This window comes from Quercus lobata, chromosome 8, assembly GCF_001633185.2.
Source record: "Quercus lobata isolate SW786 chromosome 8, ValleyOak3.0 Primary Assembly, whole genome shotgun sequence".
NCBI lineage: Eukaryota > Viridiplantae > Streptophyta > Magnoliopsida > Fagales > Fagaceae > Quercus > Quercus lobata.
The window spans coordinates 15,237,269-15,256,726 of record NC_044911.1 but is presented as its reverse complement, the minus strand read 5'-3'; the positions used below and the strand labels follow the sequence as shown (position 1 = coordinate 15,256,726).

At 37.8% G+C, this 19,458-nt stretch overlaps 1 protein-coding gene across 1 annotated transcript; it reads left to right on the top strand.

Annotated features, from left to right (window-relative positions):
• The first annotated feature begins 608 nt into the window (after positions 1–608).
• On the top strand, positions 609–19,015 carry LOC115955362 (receptor-like serine/threonine-protein kinase SD1-8). Its single transcript, XM_031073474.1, has 7 exons — positions 609–1,988; positions 2,135–2,248; positions 17,301–17,458; positions 17,554–17,764; positions 18,135–18,372; positions 18,451–18,601; positions 18,680–19,015. The coding sequence occupies exons 1-7, from the start codon at positions 968–970 to the stop codon at positions 18,971–18,973; spliced, it is 2,187 nt and encodes a 728-aa protein (XP_030929334.1). The 5' UTR covers positions 609–967; the 3' UTR covers positions 18,974–19,015.
• The last annotated feature ends 443 nt before the right edge of the window (positions 19,016–19,458 follow it).

Genomic DNA, 19,458 nt, shown 5'->3' with positions numbered 1-19,458 from the left:
TTTCTTCTCCAGCTTCGTACCATAATTTGTTGGAAATTTAGTAGTCATTAAATTAAGTGGGAATTTGCAAAGAGTATGGTACAGCCATCGTGAGAGAAACTAGAAAGAAATTTTCAGCTCAATAAACTATGGTATATTCTTGAGAGCCTGGGAACAAATTCCATCACAGAGAAGCAAAGGATGGAATGTGGAGAAGAGATTTTTTTGCAAAATGTACATTTCTCTTACATTCCAAGTTTCTCAGTTGTCTATAAGCCTGGATCAAACTTGAGACTTAGTCAAAGTCTCTCAGTTGAATACGGAAGTATAAAAATAAGACAAAAATATGGCTCCAATCTGAATGTGTGGCAGGCCGCATTTCCTAATCAATTTCAATCGAAGAATATTCGTGAATCCTGCTCTATAATTTCAAAATCCATGTGGCATGTGCTCACTTTCCCATTCCTCTGTCTTCCTTTCACATCATGGTTTATAAATACTAGCAACCAAGACAAACTACACATATAATAAACGCCACGTCTGCGAAAGGAGTAACGTGGAAATTCCTGTTGACAACGAAATGTAGAATTTTCAAAGAAACAAATAGCTTGAGTCAATGCATGGCCTTCTATGTTATAGTCTTTGCTCAGAATAATGGGTCTAAATTTTACATATTGGCTAATTAAGAGCTCTAAGAACAGAAAGCAATGGACATCTTTGCTTCTGTGCTTTTGAGTTCCAGTTTGCTTCTTTTCTACTTTGTATTCTCGGGTGCTGCTGAAAGGCTGAAAGCATTACTCAATCCCAATTCCTCAGGGACATTGAGAACACAACCTTGGTCTCTAAAGATGGTGGCTTTGTCCTGGGGTTCTTCAGTCCAGGTAATTCCAATTACCGTTACTTGGGAATTTGGTACAACAATATCCCAGTTAAAACGGTTGTTTGGGTAGCAAACCGGGGCAATCCAATCACAGACTCGTCTGGCGTGATGATGATAAACAGTTCAGGTAGTCTTGTTCTTCTTGGCCAGAATTCGACGTTTGCTTGGTCGGCAAATCAAACAAAAGAGGCCAGGAATCCAATAGTACAGCTTTTAGATTCAGGAAATCTAGTATTAAGAGAAGAGAATGAAAAAGACACAGAAAAGTATTTGTGGCAAAGCTTTGACTATCCTTCTGATACGTGGCTAGCAGGGATGAAGCTTGGATGGGACTTAAGGATTGGTCTGGATAGGCGCCTAACTGCATGGAAGAGTCCAGATGACCCCTCTCCAGGAGAACTGAGTTGGGGGATTAAACTTCATAATTACCCAGAATTAGTCATGATGAAAGGCTCCCAGAAGTACTTCCGGTCCGGCCCATGGAATGGCCATTTTTTCAGTGGTATGCCAGAGTTACAGGACACCCAGCTTTACAAGTTCATGTTTGTCTCCAACAACGATGAGGTATACTTCAAGTTCGACATGATTCAAAAGGTAACCACAAGAGCAGTTTTGAACCAATCACAGTATGAGCGCTACATGTGGGTCAAAGAACAAAACGAATGGAGCATGTTCTTGAATTTGCCAAAAGACAAATGTGACACTTATAAACTATGTGGTCCTTATGGAAATTGTATCATGGGTGAGTCACCTGTCTGTCAATGTGTAGAAGGATTCAAGCCTAAATCACTACAAACATGGAACCCAGAAGAGTGGTATAAGGGATGTGAACGCAGTACGCAATTGAGCTGCCAGGATAAAGAGAAAATTCGGTTTGTTAAATTGGCTGGTCTCAAAATGCCAGATACCACGCATTCTTGGTTGAACGAAAGTGTGAATCTTGAGGAATGCAGAGTCAAATGTTTGAATGACTGTAACTGTATGGCTTATTCAAACTCAGATACTAAAAATGGAGGTCGTGGCTGTGCCATGTGGTTTGGGGATCTAATTGATATTAGACAGATGGCAGCTAACAAGCAGGATGCTAATAGCCAGGATATATATATTCGAATGTCTGGTACAGAGCAAGGTATGGGCCTATAATCTTAATTTCTCTTTTATTCGGACTTTGATGAGCCATCAAAGCTAAAATCTATGTTTCCATCTGTTTTATTGCATTAAAGTCTGTGGCACTTAAAATATTTTTTCTTTTCTATTACAAATGCAACCATGAAGTGCTGAAAAATCAGCAAAAGAGGAAGGTGATTGTAATAGTTGCGGTTGCCATTGCCGTAGTTTTTGGGGTGTTCTTGATTCCCTACTGCATTTGGAAAAGGAAAAGCTTGAGAGGTAATATTACTTTCTCTTACCTACTTTGGAAAAGATATTGCACGATTGTTTAACTTAAGCTTCTAGAATCGTACAGTACTGCTAATAAGATTGCTAAACATATATTTGAGTTTATATTTTATGTATTGGCTCAAAAAATTTCCATTTAGCCTAACCTTAGACTCTACTATTCCTATGTAAACCCTGTTAAGAAGGTTTTACAGTGTTCACTAATTAGAGTAAACCACATAAGACTCGTATGTTACATTACTCTCTCCTTTTTTCATCATCAAATGATTTTAACATCGTTTCAGAGTCTGTGGCCTTCAATTACTTCCGCTTCTTCACATGTTTTGTCTTTTTATTGCACCCACAAATCATATCTCCAGTTTCAGTCTATATATATCGAGCCGCAGACACAGATCTGAAACACCCTAGCTTGTTGCCACCACTGGCACAAGAACGCCCAGCTGTTCTCAAAGCCACCAGTGCTCTTCGTCTTTGATTCACTGGCAGCACAGTGCCATCCTCTTTAGCGTCGTGTCCATTCTCCACCTTCCTCGGCCACCGGGCGATTCCAACTGCTCAAGTTGGGTGACCATCTCTGCATAGGCCTTTGCGCGCTATCTGCATTTATTCACGGAGGATGGAAGTATACCAGTTTCAGGTATATACTTCCTCTCTCTCTGTGAGGGGTGTATGTTTCTCCTATTCACGACTCTCACCGACAGAGAGCATACGCCGTTCTGTCTTTCACTATACAGATCATGGCCAGTAAACATGTTGCACATGAGTCAAACTTTGAAGTTTTGGACACATATTTTCTCTTATTCAATGATTCACGAGGGACATGTACCCCACTTGTCCGAAGCTTTTTTTTTCAAGTCGACGAAGGGTGCAAAGTACACGCGGCCTAACCAACAACCCATATTATCTATTCCCAACAAAAATAAAAGAAAAAGAAACAAGCAGCCACCTTTGAAAAAAAAAATCTCCAAATCATCCCTTCACACGCTTTTACAATGTCACTTATCACGTGTCACCCAAGGTTCATTGTCACTGTCATGTCAGCCCTCTTACATCAGCGTGACGTCATCGTGTCATATCACCATCATCCCACATGCCACTTTATTTGGCTGAACTCGATCCATCAGCTTGTCAGATAATCATGTTAGCACCAATCGTCTGCGAAGTCACTAGTCGCGTTAGTGCCATGTCAACACAACCATTTAAAGTGCCACGTCAGACACTTCTGCCATGCAAGCGAGTGATGCCAACATGACATTATCTATAGGACTCTTACAACACGACTCGGATCCAACTAGGGATGGCAATTTAAATCCGACCCGCGGATACCCGGCCCGGTCTGATCCTAATGGGCCAGATTTTACCCGGCCCAATAAAGAATAGGGTCGGGTATGGGTTTAAAAAAAAAAACCCGAAGCGAGTCCAGGTCGAGTTCGGGTTTTTATAAAAAAACCTGAAACCCGACCCGTTTATGACCCGATTACCCTGAAATTACAAAAAACCCCCCTTATATATATAGTTGTAATGTAAACCCTATTTCCCTAACCCAGCCGCCTCTCATAATCTGATCTTATTTCCATTTCACGCCCTCAGCCCCTCACGCCCTTAGCCTCACGCCTCAGCCTCACATCTCCAGCTCACAATCTCACTCACTCTGTCTCAGCTCTCTCACTCATTGTCTCACACGGCCACAAGCCCACAAACAATCAAGCACAGGCAGTCCGTCGCCGATCTCACACTGTCACAAGCCTACAGCTCTCTACTCTCTCAACTTCGTTCGGCCTTACTTTCGCTGATCTCACTGTCGCACAGCCCTCTGCCCCTCTCATCTTCCTCGCCCATGGCCTCATGGCCTCGCTCCACCTCGATCTCCATTTTTTTCTTTTTATTTTCTAGGTTCGGTTCGTCTCAAATTCTCAATGTGAGTTTGTGTTTGTAATTTTGAAAGGGAAAATCATCGATCTAAAATTTGTGTTTAGGATTTCTGTGTTTATGTTTGTGATCGTGTTTGTGATTTTGGGCAGGAAAATCATAAATCGAAGTTTGTGTTTCTGATTTTGGGCTTGGCTGGGCATGAGGGGATGGGGCCCGCGGAGGCCCGACGGGGCGGGTTTGGGGTTAAGAAAAAACTCGTTTAATAAACGGGCTGGGTTCGGGTTTCTAGGGCAGACCCACGGGTCGGGTCCGAATATGGAAAAACTCGGCCCGAACCCGACCCGTTGCCATTCCTAGATCCAACACTGTTTTGTTTTCTAAACCGCTTTCTTAGACCATTTCAGATCTTCATAAGTTTATTCCAAACTTAAGGTACCTTGAGTTTAATGTATAGCCATTGGAACATAATAAAAAGAAAAGATCACGGTAAATAAGAAAATTCGTATAAGCTTTTCGAAATAATTACACAAGTAAAAAAATGTCGCTAGACCAGGATTTTGAGAAAACTTGAATCATTTGTAGTACTTGCAGCAATTGTGTTTATTTGATGAAAATTTTCACTTCGAGGTATTTCTTCGGTCCCATTCTATCCTCAATGGACTAAGTTATTTTAGATAATTTAATCCAAATCCAAAACTTAAAACAAGCATATTCAAGACTAAGAGCCTGTTTAGTGAGTGAGTTCAAACTCACATTTTTACATTTTAAACAACATTACACACATTTACACACTTTTTAACCCACACTTATTTCAAAAAACTTCAAACAACCATTCTCAAACTAGTCTACCAAACACCCCCTAAGTCATTACACTCTATTTAACTTCAAAGTAATTCATAATCGCAAAGAAAATAAATTTGATGCTACAATTAAGTAATTGCATGAAAAGTAAAACATTAGAGGACATTGGAGGGGAGCATACTTTCATTAATGTAATGAGACATACAATCAAGGATTATTCTAATTTAAAATAGAAATTTAAAGGATAAAAAAAATGAGTTAATTTATGTACTTGCTTGAGTGGAGAACCAGGCTTGCTCAAGTGAGTAATACATGCGGGCTCAAGCAGCTCAATAAAGCTTGCTCAAGCAAGGCCCCACCTAACTCTTGTTCAAGGCTCACTCGAGTGAGAATTGAATAAACAAAATTTGAATCCTGTTATAATTAGAATTCTAACCCCATATATAAACACCTACTTAAATCATCTTATGCACTATTTCCACTTAGATTATAGAGGCAGAAAGGTAGAGCTTTTGGAAAGAAACTCATGAATTTCATCCCGTGAGGTTTTATGAGAAAATCCTTCTAGTTCCATAAAAAGCTTGTGATCCAAAGTTTGAAACCACAGAGCCTCTCTTCTAGTGTGTTCACTTTAGATCAATTCTTCAAGGAGACACCTTAGAGTGTACCAGAGGTTTTGGTTCGTCGACGCGAGCATATTATTCATGAAGGCATCCATACAAGAAGAAGATCAAAGTTTTAAACCTATTATGTGTCACAACAATGAATTACCTATTGGAATTGTAAAGTCTATGTACAAAGATTTTGTTCTAGATTATAAAACTCCTTATTTTCTTGTGGATTCATTAGTTGGGATAGATTCCCCTAATAATGGTTTTTTCTTTGGAGATTTCTCCATCAATTTTCCATTTCGTTACTATCACGTGTCCCATGCTTTTATCACTTTTGGTATTTTACTTTATGACTTGGTTACTTTTTGTTTTGTACGTAGTTGTTAATATTAACATTGTGGATCATGTGATAAGTTTATTCAACATTAAATAATAGTTATTTTGAAAACTTAATTGAGGACTCTAAACCGAATTTAATAATTGGTATCAAAGCATAGGTACACTTAAATTCTGGAATTTAACATATGTTAAAAAGGGTTGGACCAAAACTGAAATTCTAGTAGAACAATGGTCCGAGGAACAACTATTAGATTATAACTGCAGTAGTAAATGCTTAGATGCCATCTTTACATCTATCTCTCAAGAAGAATTTAGAAGAATCGTTATGTCTAAAACCATTAAGGATGCTTGGGTTGTCTTAGAAATTACAAATCAGGGAACTAAAGTTATATGAAACTCTGGGCTTCAAATGTCAACTTCTGAATTTGGAAATATTAGCATGAGTTTGGGATGAAACTTTTGATTAATTTTATGCCAAATTTAATGACATAGTAAACTCTAGCTTTAACCTACGTGAAAAGATATCCTTGAGACCAAATTTGTTAGGAATGTCCTGAGATCTTTACCTAAGAGGTTTCATCGTAAACCCACACTATAATAGAGGAGAGTATGGATCCTGACACTATCAAGATTGAGGAATTAGTCGGATCAGTACAGACATATTGTTAGATTACACGTGTGAGTGAAGTCCCACATTGAATAAAGATGAGAAGAATGAGTGGTTAATATAACATAATTGAGCACATACCCATTGGGCTTAAGCCTTTTGGGTTAAAGTGTGTCTCTATATATTATATTAATTATTCAAGGAAGCTCCCCAAGGTGTTTATCCCCCCGACAAGTGCTATCAGAACCCATGGTGGTGTGCGGTGAAGGTGGTGAGGTGTTCATGGTCCCTACCCAACGGGGAAAGAAAAAGCCTAAAACGGCCCACACACAAAGATCTTGGAGAAGAAAAAAAGAGCCCAACAAATGAATATTGCTAATGGTGCTAAATAATGGTGTGATGCAAGGTTCCCATGGACATGGACGTGCGGGGTTCCCATGAATGTGCGTGTGGGGTTGACACGTGGTTCCCATGGATGGCGTACGAGAGACTCATGGATGATGCATTAATGAAGTGAAAAGCCTATTAGGCAAGGGGGAGTGAGTAAGACTTGTTCATGGCCCATAGAGAGGTCTTGAAGCCCATAGAGAAGCAGAGACTCACATGTGAGGGGGAGATTGTTAGATTACACGTATGAGTGAAGTCCCACATTGAATAAAGATGAGAAGAATGAGTGGTTAATATAACATAATTGAGCACATATCCATTAGGCTTAAGCCTTTTGGGTTAAAGTGTGTTTCTATATGTTATATTAATTATTCAAAGAAGCTCCCCAAGGTGTTTATTCCCCCGACACATATTACCTCTTTTTACCTCAAACTAATAAAAACAAGACTGTGTAGGGAATTTAACCAAAATCCCAACTTGTGAGAAACAAAACAAATAGAGAAAACACACGCCAAAGAAAACAATCACACGCACAAGACAATATTTACGTGGTTCGGCAATTTGCCTACATCCACGGAGTTGCAGGGATTTCACTATTATTAGGGAAAATACAATAGTGCACAAGAACACTTTCAAGAAACCTAATTCCCAATTACACCCTAACTCTCTCACACGGCTGCACTTGCTAGGTTATTGGGAATCATTACTATTGCACACAGCTTGCACTACGTCTCAAAACCTAATATATATATTTATATATATGTGTCAAAGTCAGCTGTTACTAGGAATTGTTATTCCTAGTTAAATTCGGTCAATAGTGACCGACTTAGGTAGACTTGGGCTTGTGACAATTCAAGCCACACACACTGCCCACTTCAACAAATCTCCATCTTGGCTTGAATTGATCAAGCTACATGAGCAAACTCCTCCATTGCCTCCACCTTAGCCTTTAAGGGCTCACAAGCTGCAAACATCAACCACAATCCTCCATAACACAATCCCTCATCCCTGCAACTCATCCTCCTATCCTCAAGTTAGAAGACCAATTGAAGCTGCGCATAGCTTCAACTTCTCAATAGTGACACCCTTAGTCAACATGTCTGCCGGGTTCTTAGATCCACAAATCTTCTCAAGTATTACCAGCTTATCTTCAACAAGATAACGGATAAAGTGGTATTTTGTCTGTATGTGCTTCGACTTTGAATGAAAAGCCGAATTTTTGGTAAGAAAGATTGCACTCTAACTGTCATTGTGTAGAATGCCTATCTCCTACTTCTTACCCAATTCATCTAAGAAACCATGTAGCCAAATAATCTCCTTTCCAGCTTCAGTTGCTGCAACATACTCAGCTTCTGTAGTAGACAAAGTGACAATCTTTTGCAGATTTGAAGCCCATGATATAGCTGTACCACCCAGAGTAAAAACAAACCCAGTAGTACTCTTTCTACTATTAATATCACCAGCAAAATCAGTATCTACATAACCCTGCAGTTTCAAACTTGCACCTATGAAACAAAGACATGTATCTGATGAAACCTTCAAATATCTCAGAATCCACTTGACTACCTCCCAATGCTATTTTCCAGGCCTACTCATGAATTTGCTCACAACTTCCACTGCATGTGCAATATCTGGCCTTGTACACACCATGCATACATCAAGCTGCCAATAGCTGAGGCATAGGGCACCTTGCTCATATGGTCCCTTTCTTCCTCTGTCTTCGGTGACTGTTCTTTGCTTAGTTTGAAATGATTACCTAAGGGTGTGCTCATTGGTTTAGCTTCATTCATGTTGAACCTACTGAGAACTTTCTTCACATACTCTAACTGTGAAAGCTTCAATGTACCATTAGCCTTGTTTCTAATGATTCTCATACTAAGGATTTGTTTTGCAGCTCCCAAATCCTTCATTGCAAACTGTTTGGACAATTGCTTCTTCAGATTATTAACCTCCTCAATGCTAGACCCTGTAATAAGCATATCATCCACATACAACAATAATATGATGTAAGAATTGTCAGAAAACTTAACATAGCAACAGTGATCAGCTTCACATCTCTTAAACCCAATTCTATGCATAAAACTGTCAAATTTCTTGTACCACTGTCTAGGAGCTTGTTTTAGGGCATACAAGCTTTTTCTTAATTTGTAGACTAGATTCTCTTGTCCCTGAACAATGAACCCTTCTGGCTGAATCATGTAAATGTCTTCCTCCAAGTCACCATGAAGGAATGCTGTCTTCACATCTAATTGCTCAAGATGTAAGTTTTCTGCAGCCACCATTCCCAGTACTAGTCTGATTGTTGACATCTTCACAACTGGAGAAAATATCTCTATGTAGTCAATGCCCTCCTTCTGCCAAAACCCTTTAACAACTAATCTGGCCTTGTAACGTTTGCTACCATCATGCTCATTCTTTATTCTATATACCCACTTGTTGTGCAAAGCTTTCTTTCCTACTAGCAATTCAGTTAGTTCCCATATCTGATTCCCTAACAAGGAATCCATCTTGTCCTTCATGGCTAACTCCCACTTTCTTTAACAACTAATCTGACCTTGTAACGTTTGCTACCATCATGCTCATTCTTTATTCTGTATACCCACTTGTTGTGCAAAACTTTCTTTCCTATTAGCAATTCAGTCAGTTCCCATATCTGATTCCCTAACAAGGAATCCATCTCGTCCTTCATGGCTAACTCCCACTTGCTTGAATTCTCATCTTGCAAGGTTTCATCATAACACTCTAGCTCACCACCATCAGTCAACAGGAGATAATTTAGGGTGGGTGAATAACGCTGTGAAGGTCTAATGTTCTTGGAAGATCTGCGGATTTCAGCTACAGGTATACTCAGATCTACCTGTGAATTTACATTCTCCATATCTTCTTCACTCCTTTTCTGGACAATACCTTCAGCCAATTCATCTAAGTTGACAAACTCAGATTTCTTTTGATCTATCTCTGTAACGTCTGACACTACAGTTGACATGTCCTTGTACATAACCTATTCATTAAATATCACATTTTTACTTCTGATGATTTTCCTGTTTTGTTCATCCCAAAACCTATAGCTAAATTTCTCATCACCATAGCCAACGAAAAAACATATTTTAGACTTTGCATCAAGTTTACTACGAGCATCAGAATCAATATGAACATAAAAAATACAACAAAAAACTTTTAAATGTGAAAACTTTACCTCTTTACCACTTCAAACTTCCTCAAGAAGTCTGAACTCCATGGGAACTGATGGTCCTCTGTTTATCAGGTAAGCTGCAGTGCTAACAGCGTCAGCCCAAAAAGTTTTTGGTAGTCCAGCATGTAACCTCATATTCCTAGCACACTCATTGAGAGTTCTGTTCATGCGCTCAGTCACACCATTCTGCTGTGGTGTCCCAGGAATGGTCTTCTCCATCCTAATTTCCTGTGCAGCACAATACTCACTGAGCCCTCCATCTATGTACTCTCCTCCATTATCCGACCTCAAACATTTTACTTTCAAACATGTTTCTGTCTCAACCATGGCCTTCCACTTCTTAAAAGTTTCAAATACATCAGATTTATTTTTCAGAAAATAAACTCATAACTTTCTGCTTGAGTCATCAATGAAAGTGATGTAATACCTTGAACCTCCAAGGGATGTAACCGGAGAAGGCCCCCACAAATCAGTGTATACTAACTCCAATTTTTCAGCCTTCGGTGTCCTACCAGTTTTCAAGAAGCTCACTTTTTTCTTCTCTCCTAAGATGCAACTTTCACACATGTCAAAATCAATGGACTTCAATTCTGGTAGTTTTCCTTTTGACAGCAACATCTTCATCCCTTTCTCACTCATGTGACCAAGTCTGCGGTGCCATAGGCTTGTATCAGTACTTGCATTAGCAACTGCAATTGTGTCTCTTGAACTTGAGGTCATGTATAGAGTACCAGTTTTCTTTCCACGAGCTAATACCCTAGCTCCCTTTGTAACCTTCCAAGTACCACCAACAAATAGTATTGCATGCCCTTCATCATCAAGTTGTCCAACAGAAATCAGATTCCTCCTTAGGTCAGAAATATGTCGAACCTTCTCCAGTAACCAAACAGATCCATTGGGCAATAATATCCAGACGTCTCTCATACCTACAACATCCAAGGCTGAACCATCAGCCAAATACACCTTACCAAAATCACCTACAACATAATTCTGTATGATTTCTCGGTGTGGAGTGGTATGAAATGAAACTCCTGAATCCAAAACTCAATCATCAAGTGGACTGTCTACTGTAAGAAGTAATGCATCCTGTACCTCTTCTGTTACAGCATTAGCAGAATCATCTTCATTCTTCTTCTTAGGACTTTTGCATTGATTCCTAAAGTGACCTATTTTCCCACAGTTCCAGCATTGTACTTGTTGGCCTGATCTAGATTTGCTTCTGTTCCAATTAGAATTTTTGGATTTTGATCTGCCTCGGTTTGAATTTCTGTCATTACCTCTGCCTCTTGTCTCAAGGTTTAGGGCAAAACCAGATCCTGAGGTTTCGCCTGCATCTCTTCTGCGAATCTCCTCAGCCAGAATTAAATCTCGTATGTCATTGTACTTCAGCTTTTCTTTTCCTGTAGAATTACTTACTGCCATCCTTATTGCCTCCCAACTGTTTGGCAAAGAAGCCAAGACGATCAGAGCACAAATCTCATCATCAAAATCAATTTCTACAGACGACAATTGATTTGTGATAGTATTAAATTCATTCAAATGTTGTGCTACTGATGCATTCTCTGCCATCTTCAAATTGAACAATTTCTTCATCAGATGCACCTTGTTGTTTGCGGACGGCTTTTCATACATATCGGACAAAGCCTTCATTAAATCTGCTGTGGTCTTCTCCTTTACAACATTGTGTGCAACAGACTTAGACAGAGTTAACCTAATAACTCCCAATACCTGTCTGTCAAGAAGAGCTCATTCCTCAGCCTTCATAGCCTCAGGTTTTTCCCCTAGAAGCGGTAGATGCAACTTCCTCCCATAAAGGGAATCCTCGATTTGCATCCTCCAAAATCCAAAGTCTGTGCCATTGAACTTTTCTATTCCAGACGCCTTTCCTGCTTCCTCTACCATTGCTCCCACTCAAATCTAACCCTAGGCTCTGATACCAGTTGTAGGGAATTTAACCAAAATCCCAACTTGTGAGAAACAAAACAAATAGAGAAAACAAACGCCAAAGAAAACAATCACACACACAAGACAATATTTACGTGGTTCGGCAATTTGCTTACGTCCATGGAGTTGTAGGGATTTCACTATTATCAGGGAAAATACAATAGTGCACAAGAACACTCTCAAGAAACCCAATTCCCAATTACACTCTAACTCTCTCACACAGCTGCACTTGCTAGGTTATTGGGAATCATTACTATTGCACACGGCTTGCACTACGTCTCAAAACCGAATATATATATATATATATATATATATGTCAAAGTCGACTGTTACTAGGAATTGTTATTCCTAGTTAAATTCGGTCAATAGTGACCGACTTAGGTAGACTTGGGCTTGTGGCAATTCAAGCCACACACACGGCCCACTTCAACAGACTGTTGCTCTGAAAACCGTTAAAGAAGAAGAGAGTTATACCTCTGATGAGGATGAGATGACAGTGGATGATAAAGCTCTTTTGGCTAGAAAGTTTAAAAACCTTCTATAGTTTAGAAAGAGTAAGAAAAAGTACAAAACCCATAGAACTTTTGAGCTACCAAAGAATGAATTTAGTGAGAGGTCTAAGGGTAGGAAAGAGTAGAACTATCAAGTCATCAAGCATCATTAGTGTTTTGGTTATGGACATGTCAAGGCTAAATGCCCAAATTATTTGAAATCAAACAGTAAGGATATGAATGCCACCAAGAGTGATGAGTATAAGAGCAATGAATCTAACTAGGCTTGTTTGGATTGAGAGGGATGGAGGGAGAGTAGAGTAGAGTTGACTGGATGAACTAATTAGGCTCCCCTCTACTCTCCCTCCATCCCCTTCAATCCAAACAAACCTTAGATGAATTAATATGATAACTATGACCACCACACCCTCAATCCAAACAAGCCATTAAGGATGAATTATGTGATGATGCCACCCTACAAAACTTCTTATAACAAACTTCATATGGAATGTATCAAATTCCAGAAAACTTTTGAATTAGCCATTAAGAAGTTAAATGAGGGAGAGCTAGTGAAAGAGGCACTAGTAGTGAAGTTACATGAAGCCAAAAATATGACTGAAACATACAATAATGAGAATCACTCGTAGAAAAGGTGACTGAACTTGAAAGTGAGCTAGGTCTTCCTAGAGCCAAGTTAGAAAGACAAAGGGAAGTTCTCAAAAGCTAAGTTTTGAAACAACTGGCCCAATGTACATCGATGTAGAATCTTTTGTCCCATCCTTTTTTATCTCTTGCAGCACAGAAACTATGTTTGTCCCCCTTGCGAAATCATTGGGCTAAGGTAGAGCAAACTCGAGTAGATAAAGGGAACCATCTTATAGGTAGATTATATGTCTCACAGCCTATCTCCATATGGCCACCTTGGAAGAATAGAACCCAACATGCTACTTAATTCGGCCACTATTGGGTGCTACTAGACATAGCCATTCTAATCGCTTCTAGTTGAGTCTAAGATTCCAGTGTCATAACCTGTGGCTAGAGATCGAGTACCTTCTGTCAGAAGCCAAGATAAATTGCTTTGGTGAAATGTTCAAACCTCGAGCTTGTTGATTCTTGGAAGCCAAGGTTGGAATTTGCCTCACTTAATTTGCTAATTCCTTTTCTCAATTAGCCTATAAACAGTTTAGGATCAAAGCCTCCCCTAGTTCACAGCCCAAGATCATGTTGTCTGGGTGAGAAAGGATTCCAAAACTAAGTATCATTCTTCGTGTCCGCTTCTTTGATACTTCCAATCAGTGTTGGAGATATTTTCTTTGACTCCATAGACTAATTGCAATAGGAGTTTGTGTACATTATTGTATGTATTTATGCACTGCATTTCATGTTTTTCATTTGTTTTAGCATTGTGTGTGCTTTTATTTTTTGTCCAAATTATAAAAACAACAGAAAATTAAGAAAGAAAAATACAAAAGAATGAATGAAAGGGGATAAAATATACCATGTTTAACCACACTATACTAAGTAATAGCTAGTGTAAATTTTGTAGTTTTGTTTTTGTTTTCGAGCACGGATTCTTCTGGTCCAAGTGTATCTTGTTTGCATTTGTATGCGCAAGTTAGGGTCTGTTTGAGATTTGCTTATTTTGTTAAAATTAAAAATTTTTAGTTGAAAGTACTGTAAATAAAGGTAAAAGTTATTTGAAATAATACAGTGAGGCCCATAAATAGTACCAAAAAGTGTAATAGGACCCATGAATAGTAGTTAAAATAAACTGAATAATAAAATAAGTTGACAAAATTAATTTTTGCCAAACGGACACTTAGCATGTGTTTGGATTCAGGGTTTTGCGTTTCAAAATCTGAGTTTTTTTTTTTTTTTTAGACGTTTCAGCTTTTACCCGACAAGTGTACTATTAAGCACTATTTAGCACTGTTCATGCACTATTTACATATTGTTCACGCATTGTTCACGAGACCCACAATCACTTTATTCAGAAAAAAAATATTAAAAATGGGTTCCACAGTACTATTCACACATTTAAAAATTATTTTGCTACAATATTTTTAGTTTTCAGCAAAATAAACTGTATCTAAACGAACCTTAGTTTAAGCTGAATTTGGTTGCATGTGTAATTTTCTAATAGGCAATTGGTCATGTGATTGGCGTTTTTCTGATTTGGAGCAATACCATTCAATAGAAACTCTAAAAGAAAAAAGTCTTATCATACTCTTACTATTGTTTGTACCGTGCCCTCATGCTTGATAGAAAAAGTTGGCGTTCCTGTATTTAGCAAAAATAGGAACACTGTATGTAAAAATATGGTGTTGATAGAAAAAGCAGATAATCACGAAGTCCTCTTTCCTGCGCACCTGAAGGTATGATCAAGAAGAGGAAAAAGGGTGATAGAAAATCGATATGGTTATAAAGGTAAAGGGCATTTTCTACAGGTGAGGTATTTCCACTTTCAGTAACTTTTTCTTATTACATTTGACTTCTACGTACCCCGACATAATGCTTGGAGCTTAGTTCCTGTCTCATATCATTCTTGTTTGGTTTTGTTCACCTTGTTTCTCTCCTAAACTCCAATCTCGACCTATAATTCGACGTGTGTTTCTAAATTCGAGTGGAGCATTAGGTTTTATACCTAAGCATTGCTGGCATTCTCTCTTTTTTTTTATTCAACAGCCAACACCAAAAAAAGGATAGCTGGAGTGTGAGACCAATCTGGAAATTTTTTTCACTTTATCGAAGACTTGTTTAATTTCCTTAGGAAGGAGGCGCAAGGATTGTAGGGGTAGCCTTCACCATAACCTAATATGGAAATTCTCTTAGCCTTGCCAGTCTTTTTATTTACATTACATGCACTTAAGCTACTTTAATTCTCATTCCATATGCATTCAATTCTTTCTACAATAAATAAAAAACTGTATGAATGCTATTAAAGCAACGTCTTCGCTTGACACTCGCCTAAACTCTTCTTGCAAATTCTTGAAACCTACTGGTGCAACTTGTTAAATTCTGCTTGAGCAAGACCTTTCTGGTAGTTTTAGTCAATTTAAGTCCTGTAATACCCTTGCACCCTGCATAAACTGCTTCTGACCTTTGCTACTATTAATTTGCACCAGTCAAATGTCTCATATTCTAGCTTTCCTTCTCATATTCTAGATTGTTATTGATCTTGGTCTTTAGTTCTACAAACGTGTTTCGTATCTATGATCTTAAATTCTTGATTCTTGTTGCATCTCACATAGGATTTTGATCTAGGATTTTATATATATATATATATATATACACTCTTAGGATTGGCTTTTGTTTCTACTTTATTGAGGCACTTAGCAAAATTTTCCTGGGTTTTTATATGACTCTGGTCACTGATTAGTGGGTAAAATTTGGAAGAAGGTCATGTATTAACTGCACTCGTCACTTGCACATTAATAGTTTGATAATATGCCTCAATCACAGTTTTTGGCTTAACCTCAATGTTTAAGCAGAACAGTTGTTTTTTTTATGCATATCAATTGATTATTCATGCATTTCTTGCATTTTGGACAGCATATGCCCCACATCTTATGTTCTTCAACTTGGCGCATTTGCTATCAGAAGTAGTTTTTGTTTTGGGTCGTTCGAGTGTCAATTTTGTGTTCTATTTTTGTAGCATCTCCTTGGTACCGTTGCTACACATATTGCTAATGCCACTTAGTGCCCTATGCCCATGTCAAACATTTATTGGTATCTTCTTGCATGCATGCTACATCTTTCTTGGAATCTATGCACTACTCTATGGTGGGTCATTTTTTTTCACTGCCTTGTTTAAGCTAAACTATTTACTCAAGGGACCTCAGATTGATGGGGAGTATTCTTCTACCTGTTAGTATTTTGTCAACGAAATTTAAGAATATGCTTAAAGTATCGTTGATTGAAGAGGCTCGCTCAAGTGGAAACCAAGGTTCACTCAAGGGAGTAAATACTTGCATCCCAAATGGCTAGCGAGGCTTCGCCTGATCCTCACTCGACTCTTGCTTAAGCGACAATTATGGAAACAAAATTCAAATCCTATTCTTATTAGAATTCTAATCCTACATGTAAGCACGGAAGCACCTATTTAAACCATCTAAGCATGATTTCCAATGAGGGTATAGATGCAAAAACTCAAAGCTTTTAGAGTGAAAACCCATGCCTTTCATTCTATGAGTAATCATTAAGGAAGCCTTCCAAATTTTTATGATCTTGTGATCCGAAGCTTGAAACCACGGAACCTTTCTTCCACTGAGTTAATTGTTGGTCAAATCTTCAAGGAGGTGTCATAGACTGCATTAGAGTTTCTAGTTTGTTGACGCGTGAACAAATCATTTGTTAAGAAATCCAAAAAAGAAGTAGAGTTCTGAAGTTGTTGTACTCACAACAGTGAGTTATCTCCTGGGATTATAGAGCCTAAGTACAAAGGTTTTGGTCTAGATTGTGAAACTCATTTTATAATGGACTGCCTTAGTTAGGATAGGTTACCGTTAGTTAGGATAAGTTACCATTGTAGTGGTTTTCCCTTTTGATGAGTTCTCCATTGGTTTTCCACTTCAATAGCATATCATGTGTCTCATGATTTTATCGCTTTTATTATTTTACAAGATGACATGGTGACTTTTTGTTTTGATTGTTAATATTGACATTTTGGATCATATAATTGATTTAATTTGAAATTAAATAACAATTCCGCTCTATAATCAATAGGTCTAACCGAATTTAATAGTTGTCATATTCTAGTTTTTTTTGTTTAATGTGAAGCCAATCTTGCTCTTATTAGATAACATGGAGAACAATGAGATGCTAGACCAGAACATTGAACTCCAAAGTGAAGACTTAGAGGTCCCATTCTTCAGCCTAGCAACCATAGTCACTGCCACTAACAACTTTTCAAGTGATAACAAGCTAGGTGAAGGAGGCTTTGGACTTGTATACAAGGTAAATCCACAAAATAACTTTATAATGACCATAGAAAAAGCAGTTATCATCTTATTCTATATCAATAAAATCTGCATACAAATGTGAATTTACAGGGTATACTAACAGATGGACATGAAATTGCCGTGAAAAGGCTTTCACGAAGCTCTATACAAGGATTGAATGAGTTTAAAAATGAAGTTATGTTGATTGCCAAATTGCAACACCGTAATCTGGTTAGGCTTTTGGGCTATTGCATTGAAGGAGAGGAGATAATGCTAATTTATGAATATATGCCCAACGGAAGCTTAGACTCCTTTATTTTTGGTATGAACTTCTCTAAAACTTAATAACTTTTGCCAAACTTTATGAATTTTTTGAAGGAAAAAGTTTCACCAAACCAATTTAGATAAAAAGTTCCTCCAACCTACTAAGCGACAACTTAAAAAACTACACTTATTTAGTTTGAGTGACACACTCTACTTAATAGTCAAATGCTCTATTTAAATGATTTAATGAATCATGCAATTTAATACTTATGGATGGTTTTATGAACCACCACATAATGGATGGGAGGAGATTTTTCAAACTTGGTTTGGAGGAAAAAAATTTCCATTAATATATTATTATTAATTTCAATTTCTTCTTTTATTGTCCAAGTTAGACTTAGTATTAACACAAATGAGAAACTTGCCAGATGAAACGAGAGCTAATGTTTTAGGTTGGTCTATGCGCTTCAATATTATTTGTGGGATTGCACGAGGGCTTCTATATCTTCATGAGGATTCTAGATTGAGAATTATACATAGAGATCTCAAGACGAGTAATGTATTACTTGATAGTAAGATGAGCCCAAAAATTTCTGACTTTGGCATGGCTAGAATCTTTGGTGGAGATCAAACTGAAGGAAATACAGATAGAGTGGTTGGAACTTAGTAAGAATTCTTAACATGCTTTGTTGTCAACATTGTTTTTCCTACTCAAAGATTTTTATTCTTAATGATGTTTTGCAGTGGTTATATGGCACCTGAATATGCCATTGATGGTCTATTTTCAGTAAAATCTGATGTATATAGTTTTGGAATATTGTTGCTGGAGATATTAAGTGGAAAGAAAAATCGAAGGTCTTTCCATCCAAGCCAAGGTCTAAACCTTGTTGCACATGTAAGTTCTCAAAAGTGTTGACTCTCAATTTTACATATAATTATACAGATAATGATAAGAAAATTTTAAATTTTTCAGGCATGGAATTTATGGAAAGATGGCAAACCTTTAGAACTAATTGATACTTGCTTAGAGGATAGTTGCATCCTATTGGAGTTTGTTCGTTGCCTTCGTATAAGTTTCTTATGCTTGCAACAACATCATGAGGATCGGCCTAACATGTCATCTGTGGTTATGATGTTGCATGGAGAAAGTTCATTACCTGAACCTAAAGAGCCTACTTCCTTGGTAGGGAAAAAATTGTCTTCATCAAGCAAGAACCCATCCCTTTCAACCAATGAAATTACTGTTACACTGTTAGAGGCTCGATAGCTAAACTCCATATCCATTACATTATACTAAGTGCTACGTCCACAACACTTTCAAAAAACTTTCATAACAAGAAAGTGGTAGGTTGTTACTGGTAGACAAGAAAGTAATTTTAGTAGTGGTTTTAAATTAAAACCAATAACGACTTGTCATCTAGGATTTGTTGTAAAAGTGTTATGAAAGTGTTGTGGATATAGAATTTATCTATTATATATCTCCTAATTGATATTTATATTGTACATTTTGTAAGTTAAACACAATTGTATTCCCAAGAAGGTGACATGATATGAATCTTATTTGAATGGTAAAGGCTTAAAATGACCAAAAAAAAAATAATAATAATAATAATAAGAGAGGGTTTTAAGGCCACTTATAATCTATTTAGCCAATTTCTTAACAAAGAAAAAAGTAGTTCTAATGAGACTTCAAGTTCTAATTCAAAAATGCCTCTCCCTTAGGATGGTAGCTAAGAGCCAATGGTGAACAAG